Genomic DNA, 27,345 nt, shown 5'->3' on the forward strand with positions numbered 1-27,345 from the left:
GTGGGAATTTTCATCCTTTGTGGTTAAAAAAAAAAAAAAAAAAATTAAAGACTCACTGGTTTGTATAATGCAATGCCATTTGTCAGTTACTAACATGTGGGCTGGATAATTCTTTCTTGTAGGGATTATCCTGTTCATTTCAGGATTTTACTTATTTGTTTGTTTGTTTATTTGTTTATGCAGTGGTAGGGATGGAACCCAGAGCCTCACACTTGCAAACACTATAACCACGGAGCTGTACTCCAGCCCCACTGAAGACTGTTTAGGAGCTCCCTTGGCCTCATCTCTGGAGATGCCAGATGTGCCTCCCCAGTTGTGACAACCAGTGTCATCAGACATTGCCAAAGGTTCCATGGGGTAAGGGGAAGAATCTCCCCTGACTAAAAACTGTAGCCTTATATCACTGTCAATTGATCTGTCCTCAATGTAAGAGATCAAGTAGGCTAGCATATGTATGTATTTTATTTACAGATATCAAAATGAAATTTTGTATCAAATCTTTGTAAAAATATAAACATTATCACTGTTTTTTCTGAGTTTGTAGAAAGGCAGAGTTCCTGTTAGGGGCTCCTGAGAGCTGTCAGTGGCTGCAGGGATGGGGCCTCTGAGCTGGAGGAGAGGGTAGTGGAATTGTGCAGGGTCTGTTCAGTGTGAGCCAGGGCTAGCCTGCTAAACTTCTCTGCAGAGCAGCCTGCTGTGCGATAAGACAGAGCTGTCAGAGCCTGGGGCATCAGGGAGCCAAAGATTAGCTCACTGAGCATGTGTTTAAAATGGGTTATGTTAAAAAGCCAGCCATGGAAATATGCCTCTTCTCTTGTTTTGGCGTTTAATCATTACACTTTCACTTTACCAACAAGGCATTGCATCAGTGGCATTTTATGAAAACCATCCTTTCACCCTGAAACACCTAGTTTTTCTTCCTGTGTGTGCTGCACATGGCTGGATTTTCAAAACAGAAATAATCAGAGCTTTAAGAAACATTTACCAACCAGTATGGAAGTTATGCTCATAACATGAGTGTACTTTATGAGAGAGCAAACCGGCTGTTTTCTTTCTTTTGTTTTCTATGTATGGAAATGCCATTTCAACTTAAAATAGAAATGCCTTAAGTGCTATCTTCAAAACTCAGTGGCCTCTAAATATTAAAGATAGACCTTCATAATCACAGGCGTTGGCTGTTTCTGTTTTGAATGGTAATATTGAAGTAATCTTGCATTATTAAATTCAGTAAATTCATTATTAAATTCAGTAAATGATGTCCCCCTATAATGAAGAACAAAACGTGGATTTCCTCTTTAGTTGCCTGCCATTAAAGGTCACATTATGACACCATATGATAGAGAGAAAAAAGCCATAATTTATTCTTGGGGAGGTTGGATGGATTTCCCAGAAGAGGTGCTATCCAAGCTACATTTTGAGGATGTATAGGGATATACACAGTCACAAAGTAGAAGACAACTTCCCACATAGGTAACAGCAGTGCAGAGTCAAAGAGGCTTAAAATTGCATGATATGCCTAGGAAACAGCAGAGATTTTAAGAGATGAAATACAGGTATGATGAAGAAACGAGGTCATAATGTCCTTTTCTAAGGATTCAATCATGGAGGTGAAAGATCTCAAGTCAGGGAGCCACAGAATATTGCACTTTAGAAGGCTATTTCTGGTTGCCCTCTGCAGAGGGACAAGGTAGCAGATCTGAAAAGAAGGCTTGAACCAGGGGCCCATCAATCCCAAGGCAGTGATCATGGGAATGGAGTCAAGGAAACACAAAGGAGGTGGACTTGACAGGACTTTTTAGGAGGAATGTCCAGGAGTCCGGCCAGTCGGGAGTCTATAATGAGTTCAGGGAAATCTAGGGGAAAGATTCTTATTTGTCAGAAACACAGTTCAGATGGGGGGCAGCGGCAGTTAGGTTTTTGAATCATCAGTGTCTTCTTGGTATAGCAGCAACTGTAATGGGAAAGGTTTTAGTATTTTTCGAGGGAGAAGAGAGCTGAAGAAGCAGTTCTGAGAAAGAGTCCAGAAGTGTGAGATATCAGAAAGGAATCAGAAGTATGTGGTTTCTTAGGAGGAAAAAGCGAGAACCAAGAAGAAGCCAGTTCACCAAAGGGCTCAGAGCACTGGATCTGGCATGAGATCATTGGTGTTGCCATCTTAGTATCTGCTCTCATCTTGGGTCTGCAGTGCCCATCTGAACTCCAGTTAACTCATTGCAGTGTCCTTACAAAGTCTCTGTACCTCTACTGCAAGGCTTGTGTCTTTCTTTCTCAATGGACAGTGCAAGATTATTCTTTAGCCCACCTTGCAAAAATGGTTTGGGAAGGGATTATGGGTGAATCATTTGTTTGAACAGATCTCTTTTCCCAAACATAGGGCCAGAGAAGAGTTTGTGTGGCTGCAATGAATGAATCAAACTCCAAATAGCCTGTGGAATGTGTATTCCAGATGGAAATGTCAATAAGTATATCACCACCAGAGAGCAGAGAAGGAAGGAGTAGATTGTCAGTGGATTCCCAAGCACCATTGCTAGACAGATATGGAATATTGTGGCCAGATTGTTTTCTAAGTGGGTAAAATGTCTAATCAGACTACTAACCAGAATCTCCTACCACAGATAAAAGTATGGATCCATAGATCAGAGGGAGAGATGAAATCTTGGCTTTTAAAAAAGTTTGTAAAGTTTAGACACCTTTGCCTTGAAAAGTAATCCCAGTAAATGAAATCATATTTTTACTCTATTCTGTACCCACATACCAACAAAGTCTGTAAATATCTTCAATGAACCTGCTCTGATTTTATGCTAAGCCAAAGTTTTTATGGAGAGAATTGCACTGTGTGAAATAATGACTTAAAGAATTCTATTTTGCATGCTTTTGCGAAGTGACTAAAATCTTTTTTTAAAAAGTGAATAATTACCTAAGAGATCTTGGTGAATCTAAGTTTTAGTGTAGTTCAAATGGGGACATTTTCAATTAGAAAGCACTGGTTACATGCGCTTCTCAACAATTAGGGGGTGCTCCAAAGGCTAGTGATGTCTAAATGATTAATTAGCCAATCAAAATTAAAATACCATGTCTAGTAAGTAATCATCTGCCCTCAGAAATGGCTGCTTTACCAGGGCAATAAAAGTGATCTTTATGGTGGTGTAGAAACTGTGCTATTAATACCATGTCCTCTAATTTCCATTAACTTAATTAGCAGTCCAGCTAATTATAGGACTTCATAGAAATGGCATGAAAATTGTATGCAACTATTAAAATTGTGGTCTCTATAATTGATTATTTCAGGGGTTGTTATGTAATAGTAAGTGAAAAGAGAAGGATGTTTTTCATTTTCTTTCTTTAAACACGCTGTGGAGTGCTAAGTGTAATTAGGACTTAGGGAGAAATTAAATCTAGTTAAAATTACCTTGTAAGTTTCTTATCCGCCCTCAACTATCCAGTTCTTTGGAAGCTAAAGGCCATACCTAATTTGTTTCTCTTTGCATTTAGGCTTCTATCTCTGATTGTCAGGATTATGGGCGGCTTATTTTCATTGTCCTTATTTTTTCCCCTTAATTTTACTTTGTAATTACATTAAACTATGGATGGGCATGTAATCACTTTAATAAATGAAAAAACCGAAACCTAATAAAGGAAAATGAAGTGGCATCAGCAGACCTGATTCCCTTAGTTAACTCTTCCACAAACTGTTTCAACAGTGGGTAAGGAACTTCACTTCTTTGTATTTTAATTACATAAAAGGATTGGGTAAAAGGAATCTTGGCAGTTTGTTTCAGTTTTTCTAAAGTTCTAGTTTAAATTTGATAAGCAATCAAAAATAATCTCCTGCTGTGTTAGTTTTCTAAGCATTTATGGACCCATACCACAACCCAGACCTGGTGCTTGGTGTTCTCAAAGATGTATACCACTCAGCGTCTGAGCTCTGCCTGAAAGGCTTCAGGTCTCCCATGGAAAACAAGACCAAATGCATAGAGCCAGCCCAGTCTAGCTCAGGGATAACTGGGCAATCTGTGTGTGGACCAGAGACATCAAAGGAGGCACCTGCCAGAGAGGACTGTGCTCAGACTTTGCCATGTCCCTGATCATATGTTTATTGCTTATTTAGGCTTTAAAGAATATCTGGCCTGGATGTTTCTTAGTGTTACAGCCTGCTAGTTCATTTCCCACTCTTGAACACATGCCAGTAAGTCTTGTCAGGTTTTGTTATGGGTCCAGATTACCAGGAAAAACACTTGGTCTTTGAAAAGAGATGTTTTTTTCCTCCAGGTTTGAAATGCAAGGCTTATTATACTGGAGACCTATCTCACCTTCCCAAAGACTAGTGTCTGTGCTCAAACAGGATGTATCTTGCCCATGGGCTTGACAGAGAAGTTGCTAGGTGATCAGATTCACTTCTGACATCTTCTGGGCTGTGCAAAATGATAAGTCAAAAAAAAAAAAAAAAAAAAGAAGAAGAAGAAAAGAAAAAAAAATGAAGTCGTTTGGCTCCCGTTCCTTGTTTCTTCCTTGAAGCCTCTTAATCGTGCTTAATGTGGTTAACTTCAAGTGATTTCCAGTTCAGACGTGGTGCAATCGATTTCCTCACAAGGGTGCTTTTCCACTGTGACCTCTTTGACGTCAGTTACTGTTTCCTGTTGACTTGAACTCCCCATTCACCCTGTAGATGACTTTGTCAGAGAAAAATAATAAAGCAATAGCTCTTAGGAGAAATTCAACACAATGCTATTACTGTAGATTTCCTTCTCCTTGCCCGCAGCTGTCAGTAGCTCTCTACAGCTTTGGATACTGTGGAGAGGATGTTATTCAGATAAAAATATTCCACAGCTACTTTAGAACTTGGGTAAAGTAGTATAGATGTGACTCTCAGATTAACATTGCCTTGCAGCAATAACTAAATTATTCATAACTATGTTTTTTTTTTTTTATTCTTTGAATTATTTCCAAAGGTGAGCTCTATCCCCACTACAATCCTGAGTATCTTGACTGTTTTTTACTGCCTTGGTTTCCAAAAGGACACATTATCAAATGAAAGTTGCATCTGTAGCCGGGTGTGGTGGCAACACGCCTGTATCCCAGTGGCTCGGGAGGCTGAGGCAGGAGGATAGTGAGTTCAAAGCCAGCCTCAGTAACAGCAAGGTGCTAAGCAACTCAGTGAAACCCTGTCTCTAAATAAAATACAAAATAAGGCTTGGGATGTGGTTAAGTGGTCTAGTGCCCCTGAGTTCATCCCCTGGACCAAAAAAAACAAAAAAGAAAGAAAGTTACACCTATAAGTCATGAGGACTGTAGATTCTTGGTTTAAACAGAAAAATCTCGCTCACCTAGCATACGTGAGGTACTGGGTTCCAACCTCAGCAACACATAAAAATGAAATAAAGATATTATGTTTACCTACAACTAAAAAATAAATATTAAAAAAAGAATGAATCAACTTTATAGAAAGGGAGAATAGCTACTGTAAAAAGTCTCACAATAATATGTTGCAGCCCACAGGGGAGCACATTTGCTTTGCAATAATACTAATATTATTAAAAAGTCTATAAAGTAGAGAATATGAGTTATCATTCAGTATTAGAACTGAATTGGAACTGAAACTGTGGTTAATGTGTATTGGTTATCAAACCTAGTTTTGTAACCCCTTGCTAATAAGCAGGCACTTCCCAGAAAGGAAAGTCCTTATCAGGTCATGGCCTTACTATATGGCATCATGCAATGCCCCTGTGCCCCAGCTGCCTGGCTATGAGTCCATCCATCTCTGTGAACCCTTTAGCTTCCTGTCCCTGCACAAGAGGAGCTATTATAACTGCTGATGGCCGCCATTTCATTCCCGTTTATCTCTGTGTGTATCTAAGTATGCACCTCTGAAAGTCTGAGAGGTCCATAAGGAGGCATGGTCTCCACATCCACCTCTCACAGAAGATCACTGCCAAGGGGCTGCAGCTCCAGCCAGAGTACCATCCTACACTTAGTGCAACTGGGGAACAGCCATGGTGCCAGAAACTGTAGTGGACGTGGCGATGATGATGAAGATAATAATAATAGTAGTTGCTAACATGTTTTGAGCAGTTACTGTGCACCAGGCAAGTATGAAACTCTTAGCTTAATGCATTTTGTCCTTATATGCCTGTGAGTTCAATCATCTTACTCTCCTTGTTTTGCAGATTTGAGTTTTGAGAGAGATGAAATAGGTGCAGCAAGAGCTGTGTGTACCTCCTAACATTGTAGCTCCAGAGCCCAGGTGCCCTCACTGTACTGTGCTCCTCTTGGTGGCTTAGCAGGGACTTTGGCACAAGACACAAGGTCTTCTCATAGATATAGCTGTAGTTCTACCCATAGCTTCTATTTGTTGGGATTCTTTTCCAGGCCTAGCACTGTGCAAGGCTCTTTGCTTCTGGTTAATCCTTACATGATCTCTGTTGTAATAGCGGTTATTATCCTAGATTTACAAATAAAGAAACCTTTCACCCCTTAAAAATTGGTTAAAATCTTCCTGATAGCAAGAGAAAATTTATCCCAGGCTATGCAAAAAAGGTAGAACTAAAAATAAAGATTTGGATGGACAAAAGGTATCTCATGGAACCCAAGGGCAAAAACTGGCCAGGAGTGTCAGAGAAAGAGGAACCGAGGTCATTTGCTTCTTAGATCACTCACCCTCCCTGATCTCTTGTTTTTGTCTCACTCTGTTTCTACTTCATTCTTCCCTCCCATCCATTCATCCATCCACCTACCCACCCACCCGTCTATCTGACTTTTCATACACCTGTCTATCTGCCTGTCAATCATCCATCCATCCACCCATCCACCCACCCACCCATCCATCCATCCAGGCCCTCACCACTCTGTTACACAAGGCATTTCATATGTTCATACCACAAAGGCAATCTTAGCTCCTTGAGTCACATTTTGTCATTTCTCATACACAGCCCAGACTAAATTAAAACCTCTTTTTCCCAGTTTAAATTTCCTGGGAAATAGATTCTGGGAGGCCCAGCTTGGTCCAATTAGTAGTGTACAGGAAGCTCAGAATTTACCCATAAAACCAGGATGGGGCAGTGCTCTAGAAGGGAATCACCATGCACTGAGTAGATACCTCCAAAGGTGTCTGCCACAGTTGCCTTACAGGATTTTGACTGGTCCATGTTCACACTACAGTCACCCTCCTTAGAGAGTGTCATCTTGTCACTAGTACCATCTGGGCATAGCACATCCATTAACCCAGAGGTTTGATCTCTAATTTTTCTTCCTTTAGTTGTTTCAACTTCTAAGAAGAATCCATAAAGAGGAGCTTTAAGGAATGCCCACTAGTGATAGCCACTGTTAGTTCAGGGGATATTTTTATCCCTTTTGGCCTGGAGAAGTAGCAACTCTGGATGGAGACCCAGGGCAGAGAGTTGGCCCAGGCTGCAGTGGGTTAATGGGACCAGGGCAGATGATGACAGGAATTCTGTTATTACCAGATACTGGCTTATTGACCTCTGTGCTTGTAACTCACACCCAGGCGGGGAGACAAAGGGATTTCTGAGTTGTTTTATTCCCCCAGGTTTTCATCATCCCGTGTTAATGACTTGCATTTGTGGTTGGCTGAATCAGAGAGGAAAGAGAGGAGCAAGGGATAGACAAAGGGCTTGGCCACTTTGGCTTTAGGACTGAGGTGAAACCAGCCTCCTGGACCTTAGGTTTCCTACCACACAGGTCAGGGCAAATTTACCTTAGAGCAGCCAAAACCTCAAGTGAGGCTGTGAAGATGTTTAAGCTCAGTTTCTAGGAAACTTGGACTTTAGAAAACCCAAAATGGCTATGTACATAGGTTTAAATTCAGAAAGAGCCACCTTTGCCATCTCCGCTTAGGGTGGGATTTGGAAAGTTCACCCTGCCCCAAAAGTGACTCATGGCAGCCTTAATCCAGCATACAGTACCTCCCTAATGCAGGATTCCCCCAAAATGCTTCATCTAGTTGCTTCACAATTGAATTTGTAAAGCATGATTTAGCATTTGGCAAGTAATCGGTGATACTAGTTCTTAAATAGCGTAGATGGCAAGTGGAGTTATGGGCAAAAGGTTATCTTCTCCCTCCTTCCAAAACTTCAAATGTAGGTGTCTGCTTTGTGAAGAGCATCCACTAAATGTGAAAGGTTTCCTATAGGTCAGTGGAGTTAATGACAAAGGAGTAAAATTTTGCAGGAGTGATGCTTTTTTTTTTTTTTGTGTGTGTGTGTGTGTGTGGCTGATGTTGTTTTATTACATGCGGCATGTTCCAACGCTTACTGGAGTCTTTTACAAGCCAAATCCCATAGCTGCCACCTGTTTTACCCCAGGCACTGGCCTTAAAATTCTAATGCAGACCAGTAGATGAGTGATCATGTTTATTAATAGAGCTGAAGTCCTGCAGTTCTCAGTTGTGGGTGACCTGGGATGGGGTCAAATAAAACACCCCTAAGTAGCCTTTTCTTCTTCAAATGCTTGAGGATGAAAATAGCAGTACAGTGACAGTGAGGCCTCACACTGGGCCACCTCAGCACCTGACAGCTGGTCTTCCTATGCAGTCCCTGCACTCTGCCTCAGACCTTAGCTCTGATAATCCGTGTCTCTCTGCACCTTCTCCTTCAGTCCCCACTCTGTCCCGATTTGTGTATCCTCATCTTCAAACCTAGGGAATCAGCTCTTCTCAGCAGCTTCTTCCAAATCCCACCCTAGCCTCTAGTCTGCTCAGTGACCTCAGGATGCCCTCTGACCCCGCCATGCAGGGTAATGCATGCTGGGTAATGCATTTTGTCCCTATGTCTGTGAGCAGGGGTGGGCTCTCCCCTGTTTTAGGATACTTGGATCCTACTGAGGGCCTGGCAGATTGTGTGTGCCCAGTAAGCAATTATTCTTGCCAGGAAACTTAAAGGAAGTATAATTGGCCTCTAAAAACTGCAATAGGTACTATGAAGCCTATGTACAAGAACTTAGACCTCTTCTCGGGACTCTTGGGACCCAAACCAGAGCCAACGACTCTCATTTTGGATACCGTTCCAACGTGCCTGATGGCCTGGTTACTTCAGGCACCAGAAAGGCATGGGAAAGGGTGATCCCAAGTGCCCCTAATAATGGACAGCAAGATGTGAAAGTCCCTCTTTCTGCAGCCACTTTCTGATTCGTGCTTCCTAATTAACTGCTAAGACAGCTTTTAAGCCATATTTTCCTAATAGCTTTGATCTTTCAGATCAGAATAAGGAAACCATGGAGGAAGCACATGTGATCCTTGCTTCTGATGATAAGAGTAATAAACTCAGCAGAGAAACCTTGAGAGGAACTGAAAAGTATGAAGAAATAAATATCACCCCAGATCCCACAACCCAAAGCTGACATCTTTTACTTTATGGGTTTTATTTTTGGTTCTTTCCATGCATATCTGCATCTTTGGCTTTAACTGAAGTCAGTCTGCACACTCATATTTATAATATTTTTTTAAAACTGAAAATATCTTCATTAGAGCCACCAGCAGTAGCACCATCAGCTACCATTCATTGCACACTTGCTAGGAGGCAGTGAGGACATGCTTAATAAAATTTTATTTCAACTGATGACCCCTCACTCACCTCCCCTACCTAGTGATAAGTGGATCTTATTTTCTGAGCACTGGATATTTTTGTCATTTTTCTCATTCTCTGCAATAATAATATTCAAGAAATTGCTGCCAAATCTTTCCCCGCTCTACAGCAGACTTTTTAAAATAGGGTAAACGGAAATGCAGGTAAATTAAGAGTTTCCTTGCAGCAAAAATCGTGTTGCTAGTTGATAGGCATATTTTTGTTTTTCTTCCTTGTGACATTACTTGAGGTCTTTGGGAGGATAGATCATTCCTTTTTCATTAAATCCTTATTGCATCTTGGGGCTTGTTTGTTTTCCTTTCCTGCCTGCTTCAAGGGTTGATTGTTGCCCCAGGGCTGTGAATTGTACCTTCTGTTCTAGGTGGTGCCAGACAGGAGGTTAGAAATGAGATTGAATGAAAAGACACAGAATGATGGAACTGTATTTTTGCAGTTCTGAAACTTATGACCCCTTCTTGCCTTGTTGGGTGGCAGGGAAAGGGCACAGAGTTATGAGTGTTATCTGAGAATCTGCCTCCAGGGCTATGGTGGATCTGAGATGGAAGAGAATGAGCCAGACCAGAGGGCAGCATTTTCTCCCCCAGAGTTTTACCCAGAGTCTGACTTTTAAGACTTTAGACGTAAAAAAGATTGTGTGTGTGTGTGTGTGTGTGTGTGTGTGTGTGTGTCACGCCCACGCAGCATGCAGAAGTGTGTGCATTTGTGTACTATAAGTGGGTAAAATTTCTTTTGGAATGCTCTTATCTTTTTGATGCCTACTGCCTTAGAAATCTTTGCCAAGGATGCAAACTGTGGCAGCCTAAGTGTGGCCATTCACCTACTGACCCAGTTGCAGTAATCAGATGTTCAGAGGAAGTGGAGGCTGTGTGGCTGCCAATCACATCCATGACAAAGGTGAACAGGCTAGTTAACAAAAATGTATAAGGCTGACCTACTTGCCCAAGGATGCTTTGGAGTGACTTTTCCACCTTATTCTTTATCAGGTGCCCTGCAGCTGCCCTTCCAGATGAATACCATGGTAGCTTAAAAACTTCCTGTGCAAATAAATGGAGCTGTGGGAGGTGTCTCCAGCATGTGCTTATCCTCCCCACACCCATCACTAACCTGCTCCTTGCACCTGAGTCCTTCCCACAGAGGAAATACAGGGCAGCCATTGCTCATCAGAACCTGTCCCACCCAGTTCTGCCTGTCCCCTTGTGGGTCACACTCAAATGAGGGCCTCCAGCTTAGTCAGACAGCTCCCTAGATTTATATTGTTTCCCATTTAGCTTATGTTGGCCAATCTGAAGAGTTGTGTTGGTGGCCTTTGGTTTGGGGGAATCTTGCCATTCCCACTTCACTTTTAAATCTGTACTTGTTATTAGTAGAGATGGATATATTTAATAAACACAGAGGATTTTTTTTCCTTCTAATTAAGGTATTACTTAAAATAGGGACGAGGAGGTCACAAGTCACACTGCCTTCTGATAGGGATCTGCTTGATTGCGCAGTGACACAATGAGAGGTGAGCAGGAGCACGCACATCTCCCTGCCCATTGTTCAGCTGGGAATGTGTGGAAACCTACTCTGCAAAGTTGTTGGCACTCAGAACCCCAAATAAAGAGGGGTTTGGCATAAACACAGCCTTTGGTAAAATACAGATTTCACACACAGCGACCTTCTACATCCTACCCCCTAAAAAGGGCGTCCCAGTCCGTGAATGGATGGCACTCAACCCTGCTGATTTTGGCTCATGGGTCACTTGCTTAGAACCTCCCCCAACCTCACTCACGTGACCAGATGTCACTGCTTTCTCTGCTTTCCTTTTTTTCTTCCTTTACCAGAATGTCTAGATTTGCCTTTTTTGTATAACTTTTTTTTTTTTTAATACCGTGAATTTCTTGCACCAGGCTTTCTATGGGTAGAACAATATGTGCTTTATGTCTATGCTTGTCTCTCTCTGTTGGGTCCCCAGTGCTTCATTCAGCACTAGTTCACTAGGAACTTCACAGATGCTCATGATAGAGGGAGGAGGGAGGAAACCTGTTGATCTTAGAGGCCCTTGAATCAAAACCTTTTACCCCGTACATCTCACAGCCACTCTTTAATTGAGATATACACGTTTCTTTTGATAGGCAGTCTAAATTTGCCCAGCACCTGTTATACTGCTTACCTTGTACCTTGGAACTGCACAGCTAACTTTTCAAGAGTCTGTTTCACTGGGGTGGGGGGGGGTGAGAGTCCCTGCAGTAGGGATGGCCCCCAGTTCATTTTACCCTTCACTTCTGATTCCTGATCTTCCTACGGACTGAAGGGACTTTCTAAGTGTAGGCTCCTCAGAGACCATAATTAGACCTCTGCTTGGCTGATTTATCTAAAGGGTTTTCCCTTTTCTATGTTCTCTGCCCACTTATGAGGACCAGAGTGCCTGTTGGATGTCCTTTACTTTCTGTGGTTAACCTGCCATGGTCAGATGAAGGCATTTGCCTTTCAATTTACATCACTCTGTTCCCTTATGTGGTCTTTAAGGTGCACAGCCACAGCCAGAACCAAGGGCTCCTGATGCCTTCTCTACTTGTTACTGATGGAAATTCAGTGTTGTGCAGAATGACCTGAAGGGGGTCCAGCCATCACTCCTCCCCTGAGGGATGCGACCACCCCACCCAACCTCTGCTCCCTGACAGCTGTCTGGAGGGTCAATGAGTACCTCCCTTGACAGTCTCTCTTCCCCTTGCCACACCCGTAGACAACATGATTGAACTCTAGGCTAATTGCTTCACCTCCTGTTTTAACCCAGGACCGTCTTTTTTTCGTGATGGAGTTTGTGAATGGCGGAGACTTGATGTTCCACATTCAGAAGTCCCGGCGTTTTGATGAGGCACGGGCTCGTTTCTATGCTGCGGAGATCATTTCTGCGCTCATGTTCCTACATGAAAAGGGAATCATCTATCGGTGAGTTTGAGTCGTTGGTTCCCCCTCTCCTGGTTCATTCTCTACCCCGTATCCCTGCTTGATTCATCCCTCTATTTCTCAAGATAATCAAGCGAAGTCTTTTTGGAATCAAATTCACCAAAGGTCCAAGTGTTCATTCAAATAAATGAGTAACATAGTGAAGGACCCTGCCTCCAAACTCAAACTTGGCCCCATTCAATATTCACAAAATGGCCCAGAGAGGCTCAGAAGAGATTATTCATGAATTGGTTTAGTGGGGGTTTGCTAAGATCCTGTTACAGCCCAGGCAGGTAAGGTGCTGAACACATATTGTCTCTCTGTCTCTTTTTTCATTTGAATATCTGAAGTGAACTGGTTAACATGGATCCATTCTATTTCAAGAATGCATGAACTGCAGGGCATGGTGGTGTACTCCTGTAATCCCAGCAGCTTATGAGGCTGTGGCAGGAAGATTGCAAGTTCAAAGCCAGCCTCAGTAACTTAGTGAGACCCTGTTTCAAAATAAAAAATAAAAAACAGGTTGGCTCAGTGGTTAAGTGCTCCTGGGTTCAATTACCGGTACCCCCACCACCAAAAAAAAATGCATAAACTGGACACTGTGGCTAATGTTACTTTAAGTTGCTATAACAACAATCGTAGTCAAAAGGAGTGGATTTGCCAGTCAGTGGCCAAGAGGTGACCTGCTGATGAGCAGTGTCCTATGTGATGATATTTATTACTTGCAGCCCCCTCCCAAATAGGATTAGATTCCATTTCATAACACACAATCTTTTAATCACAATATACCATAATTTGAATGGGCTCAAAATCTGGTTGAAGTTTTTGGAACTTAATGGACTTCAAAATGAAAGTTTAGTCAAAGAGACGATGGGGAGGGTGAGAAATGTAATAGTATTAGACACTTTTTATTCAAATTTCCTTTTTTTTCTGTTGTTGATATCTTCCTACTCTTTAAGTCACATTGTGACTAAGTTGCCACATATACTTTTTTTTCTTCTTGAGATACGAGTGTTGCTTCCGTTGACAAAAATTTTCTTTCATACTTCATATATGCTGAAATGAAGACTTTCCTGATTGAAATTTCCTATTTATTAGCCTTGCTACACATTGTTCCTTTTGTGAGCTCACAGAAGTATTGGCAGCATTATGAAGGTATAAAGAGAGCTTTAAAAACCACGAATATCCTCAAATGCCCTGGGAGTCAAAATAGGAAGAGACTAAGCAGTAAGACTAGTAAAGATGCCAAAGAAAAGTGGGAAAGCAAAGCAGGTATAACAGGTCCTGTGGGATGCAGGGCGCTCAGCCCTTCAGATGTGGCCCCTTTATCACAGACCACAGACTCTGAAATGGAAAGGGGCATAGAGCCAGGGTCCAGGCTGGAAAGCAACAGTGGGGGGGGGGTCTGCAGAAGGTCATAAGTGGCCTATGCCCATTCTAAAGTCATGAGGTGGCCATGGTGGCTTTAGGCAGCTTGTGTTTTAAGCTTTCTTTACTAGGCTGTGGTGCTTCCCTGGTGGCTCCTGTGGAATTTTACCTGTCTCCATGTGATTTGTGGAAGTTGCTGATGTGATCACCTGGTGGAAGGGGTCAAAAGTCCTTCCTTCGGGATGGTCTCATACCCAGGGCAGTGAGTTCTGCTTTCGTTCATCTCTCCCTGGCTTGTCCATCTATCTCTGCTCTATTTACACCAAAGAGCGCCTCTCCACATTGGATTTTTAAGAATGATGACTTCCCTACCCAACAGGGACTTCTCTTATAAATCAAAATAATAACATGATCAACAAAAGCTCCACTGGACACTCGTCACCATTACCAATACTTTACCACTGTATCTCCCACAATGCTCCCAACAATATTATTATATAACAACATCACTCACTTTGTTTAGATGAATAATTGAGTCTTAGGAAGGCTTAACTAATAATTAGGCAATGAACTGGTAGTGAAACCAGAATTTATAGCGCATTTCTAACCATTGGGATACCTGGTCTCCTCAGGAATCACGTGGAGATTGAGGACACTACTAGACAGCTGGGTTTTGATTCCCCTTTTAGCTATAGGACAACTTTAATTCATGAAAATACTGCAGACTGGGGATAAACAGTATGGGGTAAACTCAAGTTTTCTTGGATACTCAGGGGCTTAAGGTAAGCTCTGTATTGTATTGCTGAAGGCCTCAAGATTTTTTTCCCATGTTGGACATCTCTACTCTGTTTCATTTGTCTTGAAATACAGATCACGGACATTGTAACTGATGTAGTTTCTAGTGAAGCAGTATCAGCTTGCATCTTGAAGTTTTATTTCAATTCGTGGTACCTGTGGCTCAATTCTGAGAATTGATTTTAATTTACTTTTGGACTTGATTCCCATGTTCAGGCTTTAGCTAATATGACTGACTTTGAAGCGAGTGCATTTAATTAGGTTAGATTCGAATGCTATTTTTGTCCTATGGATTTATTTCACAGGATAATTTAATTCCATTCAGGCTGTTGGCTGGGAGCAGTGTCTTAAGGGTAAAGTCTTTGAAAGCCAAGTCCTTGGAATTCACACACAGTCAAGGGTACATTTGGGTCACAGAGGATACAAATTTGATACAGGTACCCAGTGAGAAACTTGGGAGCATCAGGCATCCTCACTTATCATGTGTGTCCCAAGACAGCCTTGATCAGAGCCAAAATGATCTCTCCAGAAGATGCCTCTGACCTACCCAAATAGAGTTGTTACGGGTTTGTTTTGAAGTTTTCTTCTGGGGAAAGAGGAAGTGTTTATTTTCCATCAAGTAACAAGATAGTACCAATTATAAATCATTGTCAAAAGGGACCTTGGAAGGTAGCACCTTAGGCTCCTCCTGACATGAATTTCCCTTTTGGTTGACTTCACCTGTGAGGGTGGGTCACAGGCCAGTCCCACTTATGTACTTGTCAGCTTGTGCTCCAATCCTGACTCTTGGATGTATTACCTTGTATTTTATGGAGATACACAGGAGATGGATCCCTCCATTTGCCTTTTGGTTGGAAAGTCTAGATCCTTCCACTGCCCAGAAACCAAGGAGAATTGGGCTAGAAAGCCAGCAGCCAGAGAGTCAGCTTTGTCCAGGGAAAATAGACTGCGCATTCCTGCATGCTGGGCTTCTTGGCAGACTGGGAGCCCAGACAGTGCTCACGAATAATTTCCTCATGGTACAGGCTTTTTTCCAGAGTCAAGCCCTAAAATAAAATTTAGGGGGACAAAGGGGCATCCAGCCCATTTTCAAGCATGACAGGCACCATTTTCAATCATGTTTCATAAACTATATTAAAGCAGAATTCTGCCACAGCTGACCAATTCATCTCCAGCCTCCTAAGCTGACCAGCACAAGTTTCATTTGCTATTTCTGACAGAGTGTGGAATGCATCTGAAAAATGTTGGGTGAGGAGGTTTATAGAGGGTGTAGTTTAAATTTTGTCTCTTATTTACCACATTATACTTAAACACACAGCACGTCTCCACACACACTTTCCAGGCATGAGTCTGACCACTTGGCAGGCCATGTGTGTGGTAACCAAGCTCCAGGCCACTTCTGCGGTATTTCACTGTCCCATTTTCCAGATGTGGAGAGGAAGCTTTTACCCCACAGAGGTCAGCTGCCAGACCTGACGCATCGTCTTCTATTCTGATGCTTACGTAGCATGCTAACTCTTTTAGAGAAAAATCACCATTGGTTTCTCTTCAAAGTGAGAGAAAAATCTTTACCTCATTTGACCTTTTTCTTTTTTCTTTTTCTTTTTCTTTTTTTTTGTAAATTTAGAATTTGGGAAGATTAACAGTATCCCTTGCAGATAAGTTTTGTTCAGCTAGACTCCAACATAGTGGTTGGATCTGTTTGCATATATACCAGAGTCTAATATTATCTATGTGAGTGGTACAAGGGGCCACAGGGCCATACAACTACCAGAGTAATCTGAATTTATCTGGGTGTATCTCTGCCTAGTGAACCCCTGGCAAGATTGCCTCTCTGAGCCTTGCTGCCTTGGCTAAGAATTAATAAGTGTTATGTTTCCAAATCTATTTATATATTAGACTTTTTTCCAATGCCTGAATCATTGCTCTCTGCAGTTCCCCCTTTATGGAAGATTGGGGCAACATCCCTGTGATTCCCATCTTCTGGGGCTTCTCTTACTCCTTAGTATGTTTCATCAGCAGATTTTCAAACTCCCCAAACGTCTTTCATTTGAACCTGGAATTTGGGGATCTTACTGTTACCTCCCCTCTATTAAAATTTGATATCATCTTTATGTATTTTCTATTCATGCTAGTGAGAACAATATTTTTAAATAGAGATGATAGTCAAATTTAGTAGCTCTTGCCCAGTGCAGTGGTGCACACCTGTAATCTCAGCTGTCTGGGAGGCTAAGACAGGAGGATTGCAAGTTCAAGGTAAGCCTTAGCAACTTAGTGAGACCCTTTCTTCAAAATAATAAAAAGGACTGGGATGTAGTTCTGTGGTAGAACACCCTTGGGTTCAATTCCCAGTGCTGCAGGGAAAAAAAAATGGTATCTCTATTTTCATTGTTCTCTAATAACATCATTCTTTCTACTCTAAGAAGTAGGTCTATTCTCTCTTGATCTACTTAACTACAAAGACAGCTGTAAATGATCATTTGTTATTTTTATTGTCTTGTTTATTCAGGATGTGCCAGCAATGCGAATGCTCAGAACATGAGTAATTTTCACATCAGGTTTTGGCTGTGAGCTCTCCCAGGATGGATGCTGGAACTCTTCACTTCTTAGTCTCCTTTCTTGTTAACTCCCCATGCTATGCTTTGCCAGTGATGGCCTCATTCAGTAACTACTCTCCCACTGTCACCAGAAAGCTGTCACCATCCCTGGCTCATTTTTCAAAGATGTGATAGAGCTCAGAAGTTTCCAGCCTATTAGAATCATTTGACATTCCTCCCAAATGTAGTCTTCTCCTTTCCTGCAAGGAAACTCAGCCTTTTCTCTTCCTTTGCCCAGCCCTTGAGGACCATTTAATAAGGGTTCATTGACTGTCAACTCTCTGCCAAGGATATGGATATAGTGCTAAGCAAAACTAAAAATATTCCCTGGTGAAGAATGTGGTCTAGTGAGTCGGAAAGATATCAATCAAATGATCATACTATTAGAATGATACTCTAGAATAATTTCATATCACATTCTTTTTCATTGCACCTGTAGCCAGTCCAATGAAGACGAGAAGGAGAACAGTGCAATGATTGAAACCCCCTCATGGGCTGATCCAATCTGGTTAGAGAAAAATCGGACATTTTCTTAAGGAACTGACTCTTAAGGTCACTAGTGAGGAGGGCAGAGAGAGCATTTGAAGAAAATTCAGATGCTCAGTAGCAGGGAAAAGTAGGGTATGTTTAAGGGCTTTTAAGGGAAGCCAGGGTGGCCAGAGTCTAGAGGCACCTCTTGCCACAGTTGGCATTTTATTATTCTAGAGGGTTCACAGTCACCTGACCTGAATATTTTATTAGACACTCCTTGTAAAGAATATATGCAAAAGTTAGGTAAGGATGGTCATGTTGCCGGTCTCTGAAGGAGACATCCACTCACAGCAGGTTTCTTGCATCCAGGTCTATGTGTTTATACTCAACAAGAGAATCATAAAGTATTATAGTCAGATGAGACCTACAAGATTGCCTAGGGCCAAATTCTCTTCTGCAGATAAGGGAATTCAGTTCTGAAATGTCCAATCAGTAAATTGCTTCTCAGGGTAGATGTTCTCACAAGATAGTTCATCTGTAACTTGTTTTCCAACTCTAGAAAAATAAAAACACGATTAGAAAATTTTGTTCTAATCTTTAATTTGCTGCCAACAGGAGGAGTTAATGAGGCATTTTGAGGCATTCAACACTGTTCCCTCCATTTCACTGAGGAAAATCCAGTTGAAATTAGAACACATTGACTGAGCTGTGACTTTGTACCTGGGCATTTTTAAAGGAGGTTTAAAGACAAAATGAGTAGATGGATATCTGCCCTTTTGGGCCTCTTTCTGTGGGATGTCCCATAAACAAGTAATGGCAGGTGGATTCCAAAATTGGAATAAGCCTATGGTTTGGGAGGAGCACAGATAGTGACTACTTGGCATAAGATACTCAGGCAAAAATACAAAGTATCGAGGAAACCAAGAGTTGCTTCTTGAAAAGATAAGCAATATTGATAAACTGTTAACCAAACTTACCAAAAGAGAGAAGACCCAAATTAATAAAATTAAAAATGAAAAAGGAGACATCATGATAAATATCACAGAAATCCCAAGAATCATTAGAAACTATTTTGAAAACTTGTACTCCAATAAATTGGCAAATCTACAAGAAATGGATACATTTCTAGACACAAATGACATGTCAAAAATAAACCAAGAAGATGTAGAAAAGCAAAACAGACCAACAATAAAGCAGTGAGATTGAAGCAGTAATAAAAAACTTTCCAACAAAGACCTGGAACTGAATGGATTTTCAACTGAATTCTCCCACACATACAAAGAAGAGCTAATATGAGTGGTTCTCAAATTATTCCAAAAAATAGAACAGGGTGCAATACATCCAAATTCATTCAGTGAAGCCAGTATCACTCTTGATAACAAAATCAGATAAAAAGACATCAAGGGATGTAAACTACAGACCAATATTCCTGATGAACACAGATGCAAAAATTCTCAATAAAATATTAATAAATTGTATTCAACATTAAGATGATTGTACATAGTGACTAAGTTGATTTCATTCTGGGGATGCAAGAGTGCTTCCATATATGCAAATCAATAAATGTAATTCATCAATAGAATTCCTTAATTCTGTTGATCATCACACAGTCATCTCAATAAATGCAATGAAAGCCTTTGACAAAATTCAACACCCATACGTGATAAAAGAAAAAAGGAATGGAAGGAACTTACTTCATCATCTTAAAAGTTGCATATAACAAACTCTAAGCCATCATCTTAGTGAGTGAAGAAAAACTGAAAGCATTTTCTCTAAAATCAGAAACAAGACAAAGGTATCTACTCTCATCACTCCTATTCAATATAGTACTTGAAGTTTTAGCCAGAGCAGTTAGGCAAGAGAAGGAGATAAAAGGGATACAAATAGGAAAGGAAGAAGTCTTTCATTTTTGTGATAATATGATCCTTTACTTAGAAGTTCCAAAAAGACCTATCAGAAGACTTCAAGAGCTAATAAACAAGTTCAGCAAAGTAACAAAATACAAAGTCAATATATCACAACCAATATACACCAATAATGAATTCACTGAAAAAAAAATCCAGGAAAACAATTCCACTCACAGTAGTCTAAAAAATAAAAACCTAGGAATAAATCTAACCAAGGAGGTGAAATACCTCTATAATAAAAAAGTATAGAACACTGAAGAAAGAAGTTAAAGAAGACTCTAGAAGATGGAAAGATCTCCATATTCATTAATAGGCAGGATTAATATTGTTTAAATGGCCATATTGCCAAAAATGATACACAGATTCAATTCAGTCCTCATAAAAACATTAATGTTTTTACAGAACTAAAAAAAAGTCCTAAAATTCATTTGGAAGAATTAAAGACCCAGAATAGCTAAAGCAATTTAAAACCAAAAAAGCAATTCTAGAGGCATCACAATACACAACTTGAAATTATACTACAGAGCTAAAGTCACAAAAACTGCATGATACTGACATAAAAACAGATACATAGTACAATGAAACAGAATAGAATACACACAGACAAGTCCATACAAATACGGTCATTTGATCTTTTACAGAAATGCCAAAAACATACATTAAAAAAAAAAAAAAAAAGACCTTTTGTTGGTCCATACTTGTAGTCTCAGCAACTTGGAGAGGGCTAAAGTAGGGAGTTCACTTGAGTCCAAGAGCTCAAGAATAGTCTAGACAACATAGTGAGGCCACATCTCTAAAATAAATAACAAAATAAACAGCCTTTTAAGTTGATTCCGTGAAAGAAGGAGTAATTTGATAGAAAATGGGGAGAATGGATTTAATGAAGATCTCATTTTGAGGGACTAGTAATTGCGGAGGTATGCCTAGTTCAATATTCCAATATTGTGAAAAAAATAAAGGAGAATATAAGATAAAAAAAAAGAGCTTTTTTTTTTTTTAACAAATGATGCTAGGAAAACTGGATATCCATATGTAGATTTCTATCACTCACCCTGCACAAAAGTTAACTCAAAATGGATCAAAGCCCTAGGAATTCAAACAGAAACTTCGTAACTGCTAGAAGGAAATGTAGGATCAACACTTGAACATACATTAACAGGCAACGACTTTCTCAACAGGACTCCTAAAACTCAGAAAATAATGCTGAGACTTAATAAATGGAATCACATCAGATTAAAATGCTTCTATACAAGGAAGAAAACAAGAGCATGAAGAAAGAATATACAGAATGGGATAAAATCTTTGCTGGTCATTCATCTGACACAGGATTAATATCCAGAATATATAAAGAATTCAAAAAACCTTACCACCAAAAATAAAAATCCTATTCATAAATGGGAAGGTAAACTAAAGAGACACTTTTCAAAACAAGAAATACAAATGGCCAACAAATGAATGAAAAAAAATGTTCAGCATTTTTAGAAGTTAAGGAAATGCAAATCAAAGCTACTCTGACATTTCATCTTCAGTTAGAATGGCAGACAAACACAAATAATGATAAAGTCTGGAGAGGATGTAGGGAAAAAGAACAATGGTATATTGTTGGTGGGTTTGCAAACTAATACAACCACTGTGGAAATCAATGTGGAGTTTTCTCAAAAAGTCTAGGAATGGAGCCATCATATTATGCAGCTATATCACTCCTCCTTATAGCACAATTCACAATAGCAAAGTTATGGAACTAGCCTAGGAATCTGTCAACAGATGAATGAACGAAGGAAATGTGGTACAGACTTACACAGTGAAGTTTTATTCAGCCATATAAAAGAATAGAATTATGTCATTTTCAAAAAAAAATGGATGAAATTTAAGAGCATTATGTTAAGCAAAATAAGCCAAACTCAGAAAAATCAAGAGTTGTATGTTTTCTCTCATATATGGAATCTAGAGAAAAAAGAAAGTGGGAAAAATCTAATGAAAACAGAAGGGAGACCAGTAGAATAGAAGGGGATCGGGGGAGAGGGGAATGGATGGAAAAAGGGAACAAATTGGGGAACAAAAATTGGCCAAATGATTTTGTTATATTTTGTGCGTGTATGAAATATGTAACAATGAATCTCACTATTATGTACAACTATAATGCACCAAGAAAAGTTTTTTCAAAAAGATGTTTAGGCAAACTTCCTGGAAGAGGTGATGTCTGAGCTGAAATTAGAAAATAAAAAGCTAGACAAAGAAGGATGTTTAAATGTCGGGTAGAGTGGGCAAGCTTGAACAAAGCAGAGAGTGTGGAAGTCCATGGTGCATAAGTGAGTGGAGTGGAAAACTACAAGAATTTGGGGAGCCTAAAACTTGAGATATGGTGGACAATACAGCTAGAGAGGTAGCAGGAATGGGGCTATGAAGGGATTATCATTCTTGAAATGTTTGAATTCTGTAACACTTAGGATTTGCATCATTGCATAGCACAGGAAACATAAAAAAGATAGTAACTTGAACCAGATGGATGCATATTTCTGTCTCATATAAAAAGTCTAGAGATAGGCAGTCCATGGAGGCTCCTCGGAGGCATCTAGGACCCAGATTTCTGTGTTGTTTATCCTGTCACCTTCAAGGCCACTTCCTGGTCTAATTTGGTAGCTGAAGCTCCAGGAATCATCTCTGAATTCTAGTTCCAGGCAGTAAGAAGGGCCAAAGGGCTCTTCCCAACGGAGCCAACTTCCTTTAAGGAACTGAAATTCTGCATAATACTTACCATGGAATTCACCAGAACTGAGTCACATGGCCATATTTAGCTACAGTGAAGGCTAAAAAATATAGTATTACAAGTGACCATGTTTCAAGTAAAATCAGGATCCTGTTATTAAGAAGGGAGTTGAATCTGTCATAGGAAACTCATGGTATCAGACACAAACTCCCTTCCATGGAGTTTGGGCTTTATGTAGCAAATAAAGGAGAATCTTTGAACAATTTTTGGCATGAATGGATTTACGTTTTACATGTATGGAGGGATGATGGCATATACGGCCACAGGGATGATGTGTGACAGAGAGGAAGAAGTTCAATTTTGAGGTAGTTGCCGGGTTCCAGGTAAGAAGATAGTGAGGACCTGAAATAAGTCATTGGGAAAGGGCTGAAAAGAAAGCATAAGTTCAAGAGATGTTTAGTGAGGAGGACGTATAGGACTTAGTGCCTGGTGCATCCACGGGTGAAGGAAAAGCCAGGAGTCATTCCCAGGTATTCAGCTGGAAGGTTGGATGGATGGTGGTACCATTCATTAGCTAGGAGCCCAGGAAAAGATCTAGGCTGAAGAGGAAGATGAGTTTTAGAAATGTTATATGTTGGACACATGAGATATATTCCAGTGGAGATGATAATATTGGGAGGTAGATATGGGCTTGAAAGCCAAGGAAGAGGATAGGCTGGAATTAAATATTCAGAAGTCATCAGGATGTAGCCATTAGTTCTGGTCACAAGCAGTGAGGTCACCCAATGCATGTCTTAAATGGAACAGTGAGCCAAGGTCAAAACCCTGGGGAACCATTAGAAGTCTGCTTAGATTCTGTTCAAGGGTTAAAAAAGCAACTGATACACTGTATCATTCAGAATGGATGTCCCCAAAGTGAAATTCTGTTAAAAACATACTGCCATCAAAGAGTAGAAAAAGATCATTTATTTTAAAGATGCCTATTTATTTAAAAGGCAACATGTATTATTTCTACTAAAAAAAAATGATGTGTATGATTTTCAGAAGACCTGGGTGCTAGACCCAGCCTGGGTTCTGGGGATCTGGGCAGGTTGCTGATTGCTCTGAGCCTCTTAGCCCGTCTGTGCAGTGGGGGCACAATTGGCAAGACATTGCTGTAGGGTATTTGTAAAACTCAAATCAGATGAAAGTGAAAATATGCAAGTTCTTTGAAACATGCCAGATGAAGATAAGAGATTCTTCGAAATCATGATAATCAGCTGATTTGGGTTTTCTTTGTAACATGGGTTTGAGCTGAAATTATCCTTAAGACATTGCCTCTGGAATGAGAAATTCTTCAGATAAATCATAGTTTTAGCTTGTAAAATTCAACCCTTTGAAGACCATTCTCTCTCTCTCTCTCTCTCTCTCTCTCTCTCTCTCTCTCTCTCTTTTCCAAATCAAATAATTTTCTTTATATTTCAGCAATATTTTGAAATTACATGTGGTTAATATACTTAACAATGCATTTATTATAAACCTTTGCATTAATTTTCTTAGAAAGCTCTGGAACACGTGGGACAGGTTGTATAACCTGGAGATTTTATTCTTAACATCTTGTCTAAATTTCAGCTATGTCTTAGTTTTGGAGGAGAGAGTTGACCTCATTTTGAATTTACCTCTTTAGTAATGAAACTAAATATTAGTAGTGAATTTGAGGGGAGATTCAAGAAGCTTTGCAACCATTGGTGGAAGGAATATCCTGAAGGCTTAATCCCAGTAATGCAGGGTCTCACAAGACCCAGCTTTATAAAGCAGGAGAAAACTTAAGCCTGGGAACACTTTATTTGTACTTCATATCTGAAATCAAAATGCTGATCCTGGCAGGCCTCATCAGTGAGTGGACTTTCACATCTGTAAAGGCTGTGGTTATTTGGAACTAATTGATAAAATGTTAATGGCATTTCCCTGGCTAATGAAATCAGACCACCAGTTTTGTTCTCCACCCCACCAAACTGATCCAGCAACCTATTGCTTCATTATAACTACAGGCAATCTCAGATTCATTTGCTAAGCAAAAAAAATACAGTTAATTGAACTTTAGGTATTAGACTAACACCACCATTTGTCAGAATTGATTGAATTGAACAGTTTAGCAAATGTTGTAAAAGGCCTACACAACACTGCGCTTTATACCAGACTCCTGGGGAGTAAAAGGAGAATAAAGACAGACCCTTGCCCTCAAGCTTCAGGTATTTATTCATGCTTTTAACAAATGTTTGTTGAACACCTACTATGTACCAGGCACACAGGCTCTGGGATAATAAAACAGAAACCCCTACCCTCAAGGAGCTTAAATTCTAGCACAAGTAGTCAAACAAACAGAAATGGTAAATAAATCAAATGTTGGAGTGATAAGCTCTGTGAAGAAAAAGTTTGATAAGGGGGAAACAAAATTTGGGGAAAATCTTTTTTCTATTTTACATGGAGGATTAAAAAAAGCTCTGATAAGGGACATTGGAACAAATGAGGAAAGACCTAAGGATGGGAAGAGGCACCATAAGAATATCCAACGGAAGTGCATTCTAGGGGAAGCCTTGGGAGGGGAGTGAGCTCAGCATGGTCAAAAAGAAACAAAGGGACAGTAGGCTGGAGCAGAGTGGACGGGAGCAGCATGGTAGGAGATGGCCCAAGCTCTCTTGCTTTGATTCTATAGTATTGAACCCCAGCTACATGTATTGAGCATTTATCTTGTTCAGATAAACTGCTCTATAAGGAGCTTTTACCTATTTGATGTAATTTCTTATGGCCATTGTACACGGTATGTGATGCTATTCTTATTTTATAGGTCATGACTCTTGAGGCTCTGGGAAGCCCCATCATTAACCTCACATGACTACACATTTTTAACCTGATTTTTTTTCCACTTAATATATCATGTCCATTTTGGCTTATCATAAAATTATTTCTATTTCCTTTTTTTACATTTGTCTTTAAAATCCAACATTGATACAGAGTGGTCTATCATATGAACCTACACAAGCTATTGTGCATATAAGTTGATTTACGGTTGTTAGTAATGAAGCATTTATATACTTGTACATGTCTATTTGGATCAGTCTTTGATTCTTTCCCAAGAACAGATCCGTGGAGATATTACGGCTGATCAAAGGCACACATGTTGATACAACTTCTAAGGCTGGCGTCTAGATAAGAGCTGGCTTCCAGTCTTATATCTACCGCTTCCCAATTGGGGTATCTTGAACAAGTTACTTAACCTCACTAAGCCTCTGTTTCTTCATTGGTAAAATAGAAGATCCTAGAAATGTATACCCAAGGGCATTTGCAGGGATGGAATGGGAGGTGCATGTAAATTCTTTAGCCCGGGGCTTGGTATGTTGTACAGACTCAGCAAGATTCACTTTTTTGAGCAGTCTGTCTGCTATCACTATTGGAAAAAGCATCAAAGCACACATTCTAACCATGGATGTTGTTTTTATCTTTTCAGTGTGCCCCTCCCCCATAGGCCTTAAGAGCACAGTTTGATAAATTTTGACAACCATACTCTACTGTGTAATCAACCCTCTGTAATATAGACAACATTTCCAATATCCCAGAAAGTTTCCTGGAGTCCCATTAAACTAACTCCCTCCCATAAGCAACCAGTGATTCTGTGCTGATAGAATGTGAATGTCCACAGTGAAATTATGGAGGGTCCCGAATGTAAAGCCACTTCTCAGTGGCATCCTCATAAGTATAAATGGATGGGGTACTTTACAAAAGTAATGGTGCTCATGGTCAAAAGAAACCACCCAGAACAAGACCCCCCAGGCAGGTTTACAATCTGTAGGAGAATGAGTTCCAGGAGGATACACCAGCATGTCACCAGTGGGTGTCTGAGTGTGTCAGGCAATGTAGATGGTTTTTACTTTCCTTTTGATACTTTTCAAGCATTCTATATTGAACAAGTGTTATCTTTTTAATAATTAAAAGTGTTATTTTACTAAGGGATTCATAGTGATATTGTGTTTTTGATCATAATAATGTCAGAATAGGTTACCTGCTGACATACAAGTAAAGTTATGTCAAACCTGGACATCTGGGCTGGAACCACTCCTTGTCTGTGAATCCCAGTTCTATAGAAGTTACAAAGTCATTATCTTCATTAGTTTAGGCTACCGTAACTAATAAGCTGGGTGCCCTACATGACAGAAAAAAAAAAATTTTTTTTCCATTGTTCTGGAGGCTGGAAGTCCATGGATAAGGTGTTGGTCAATTTAGTTCCTGGTGAGGGTTCTCATCCTGGCTTACAGGTGGCTGCCTTTTCTCTGTGTCCTCACATGGTAAGAGGGGAGAGAAAGCACAAGTTCTCTGGTCCCTCCCATCACAGAGGAATCTCATCTAACCCTAATTAATTCCCCGAAGTCACCTCCTCCAACCACCATCACATCAGAGGTAGGACTTCAACTTAGGAATTCTGCTGAGCCACAAGCCTTCAGTTCCTAACAGTCAGTCATTCTCACATATATTCAGTTAATCTAATGTTTCAGTTACTCTGAACAAGGTGCTTTGCAGCTACTTGGTTTGATAGTGTAAAATCTATCTGGAAATTATTTCAGCCCTGTGAACAGCACATACTGGAGTTGAGCACACAGTGGATTGACATGAGAGAACAGCTGAGGATTAGACCTAGGCCTTGTCATTCTTTTGGATCGCTGAGCCACATATCTTAGTCTTGGAGCTGTGCTTTGAGGTATGTTGAGATCAAATCCATTTCTTGGATCCCAGTCCTTAGGTCTAGCTGGAGAAATAGCTGAGTAGATAGAACGCAGTAGTCTACTTGTTAGAGCTTATCATTTGGTAGCTTTCCCCCTCTGTCTGTCTGCAAATGTCAAATTTTACTTTTCAGTAAACTTCCTAAGCAGAAATATAGATTGGTACCAGTGCCCTATTACTATTTGGCAACAAATGTTCATATATGATGAATTTCAAGATCC

General features: G+C 40.3%; 1 protein-coding gene across 1 annotated transcript in view; it reads left to right on the plus strand.

Moving 5' to 3' along the window:
* Prkch (protein kinase C eta) overlaps positions 1–27,345 on the plus strand; it is a 216,807-nt gene that overhangs the window by 138,809 nt on the left and 50,653 nt on the right. Inside the window, exon 10 of the mRNA XM_015489921.2 lies at positions 12,373–12,527. Within this exon, the coding sequence (XP_015345407.1) occupies positions 12,373–12,527 (155 nt within the window). The remainder of the gene's footprint in view (positions 1–12,372; positions 12,528–27,345) is intronic.

Source organism: Marmota marmota, unplaced genomic scaffold (assembly GCF_001458135.2).
Source record: "Marmota marmota marmota unplaced genomic scaffold, marMar, whole genome shotgun sequence".
Taxonomy (NCBI): domain Eukaryota; kingdom Metazoa; phylum Chordata; class Mammalia; order Rodentia; family Sciuridae; genus Marmota; species Marmota marmota.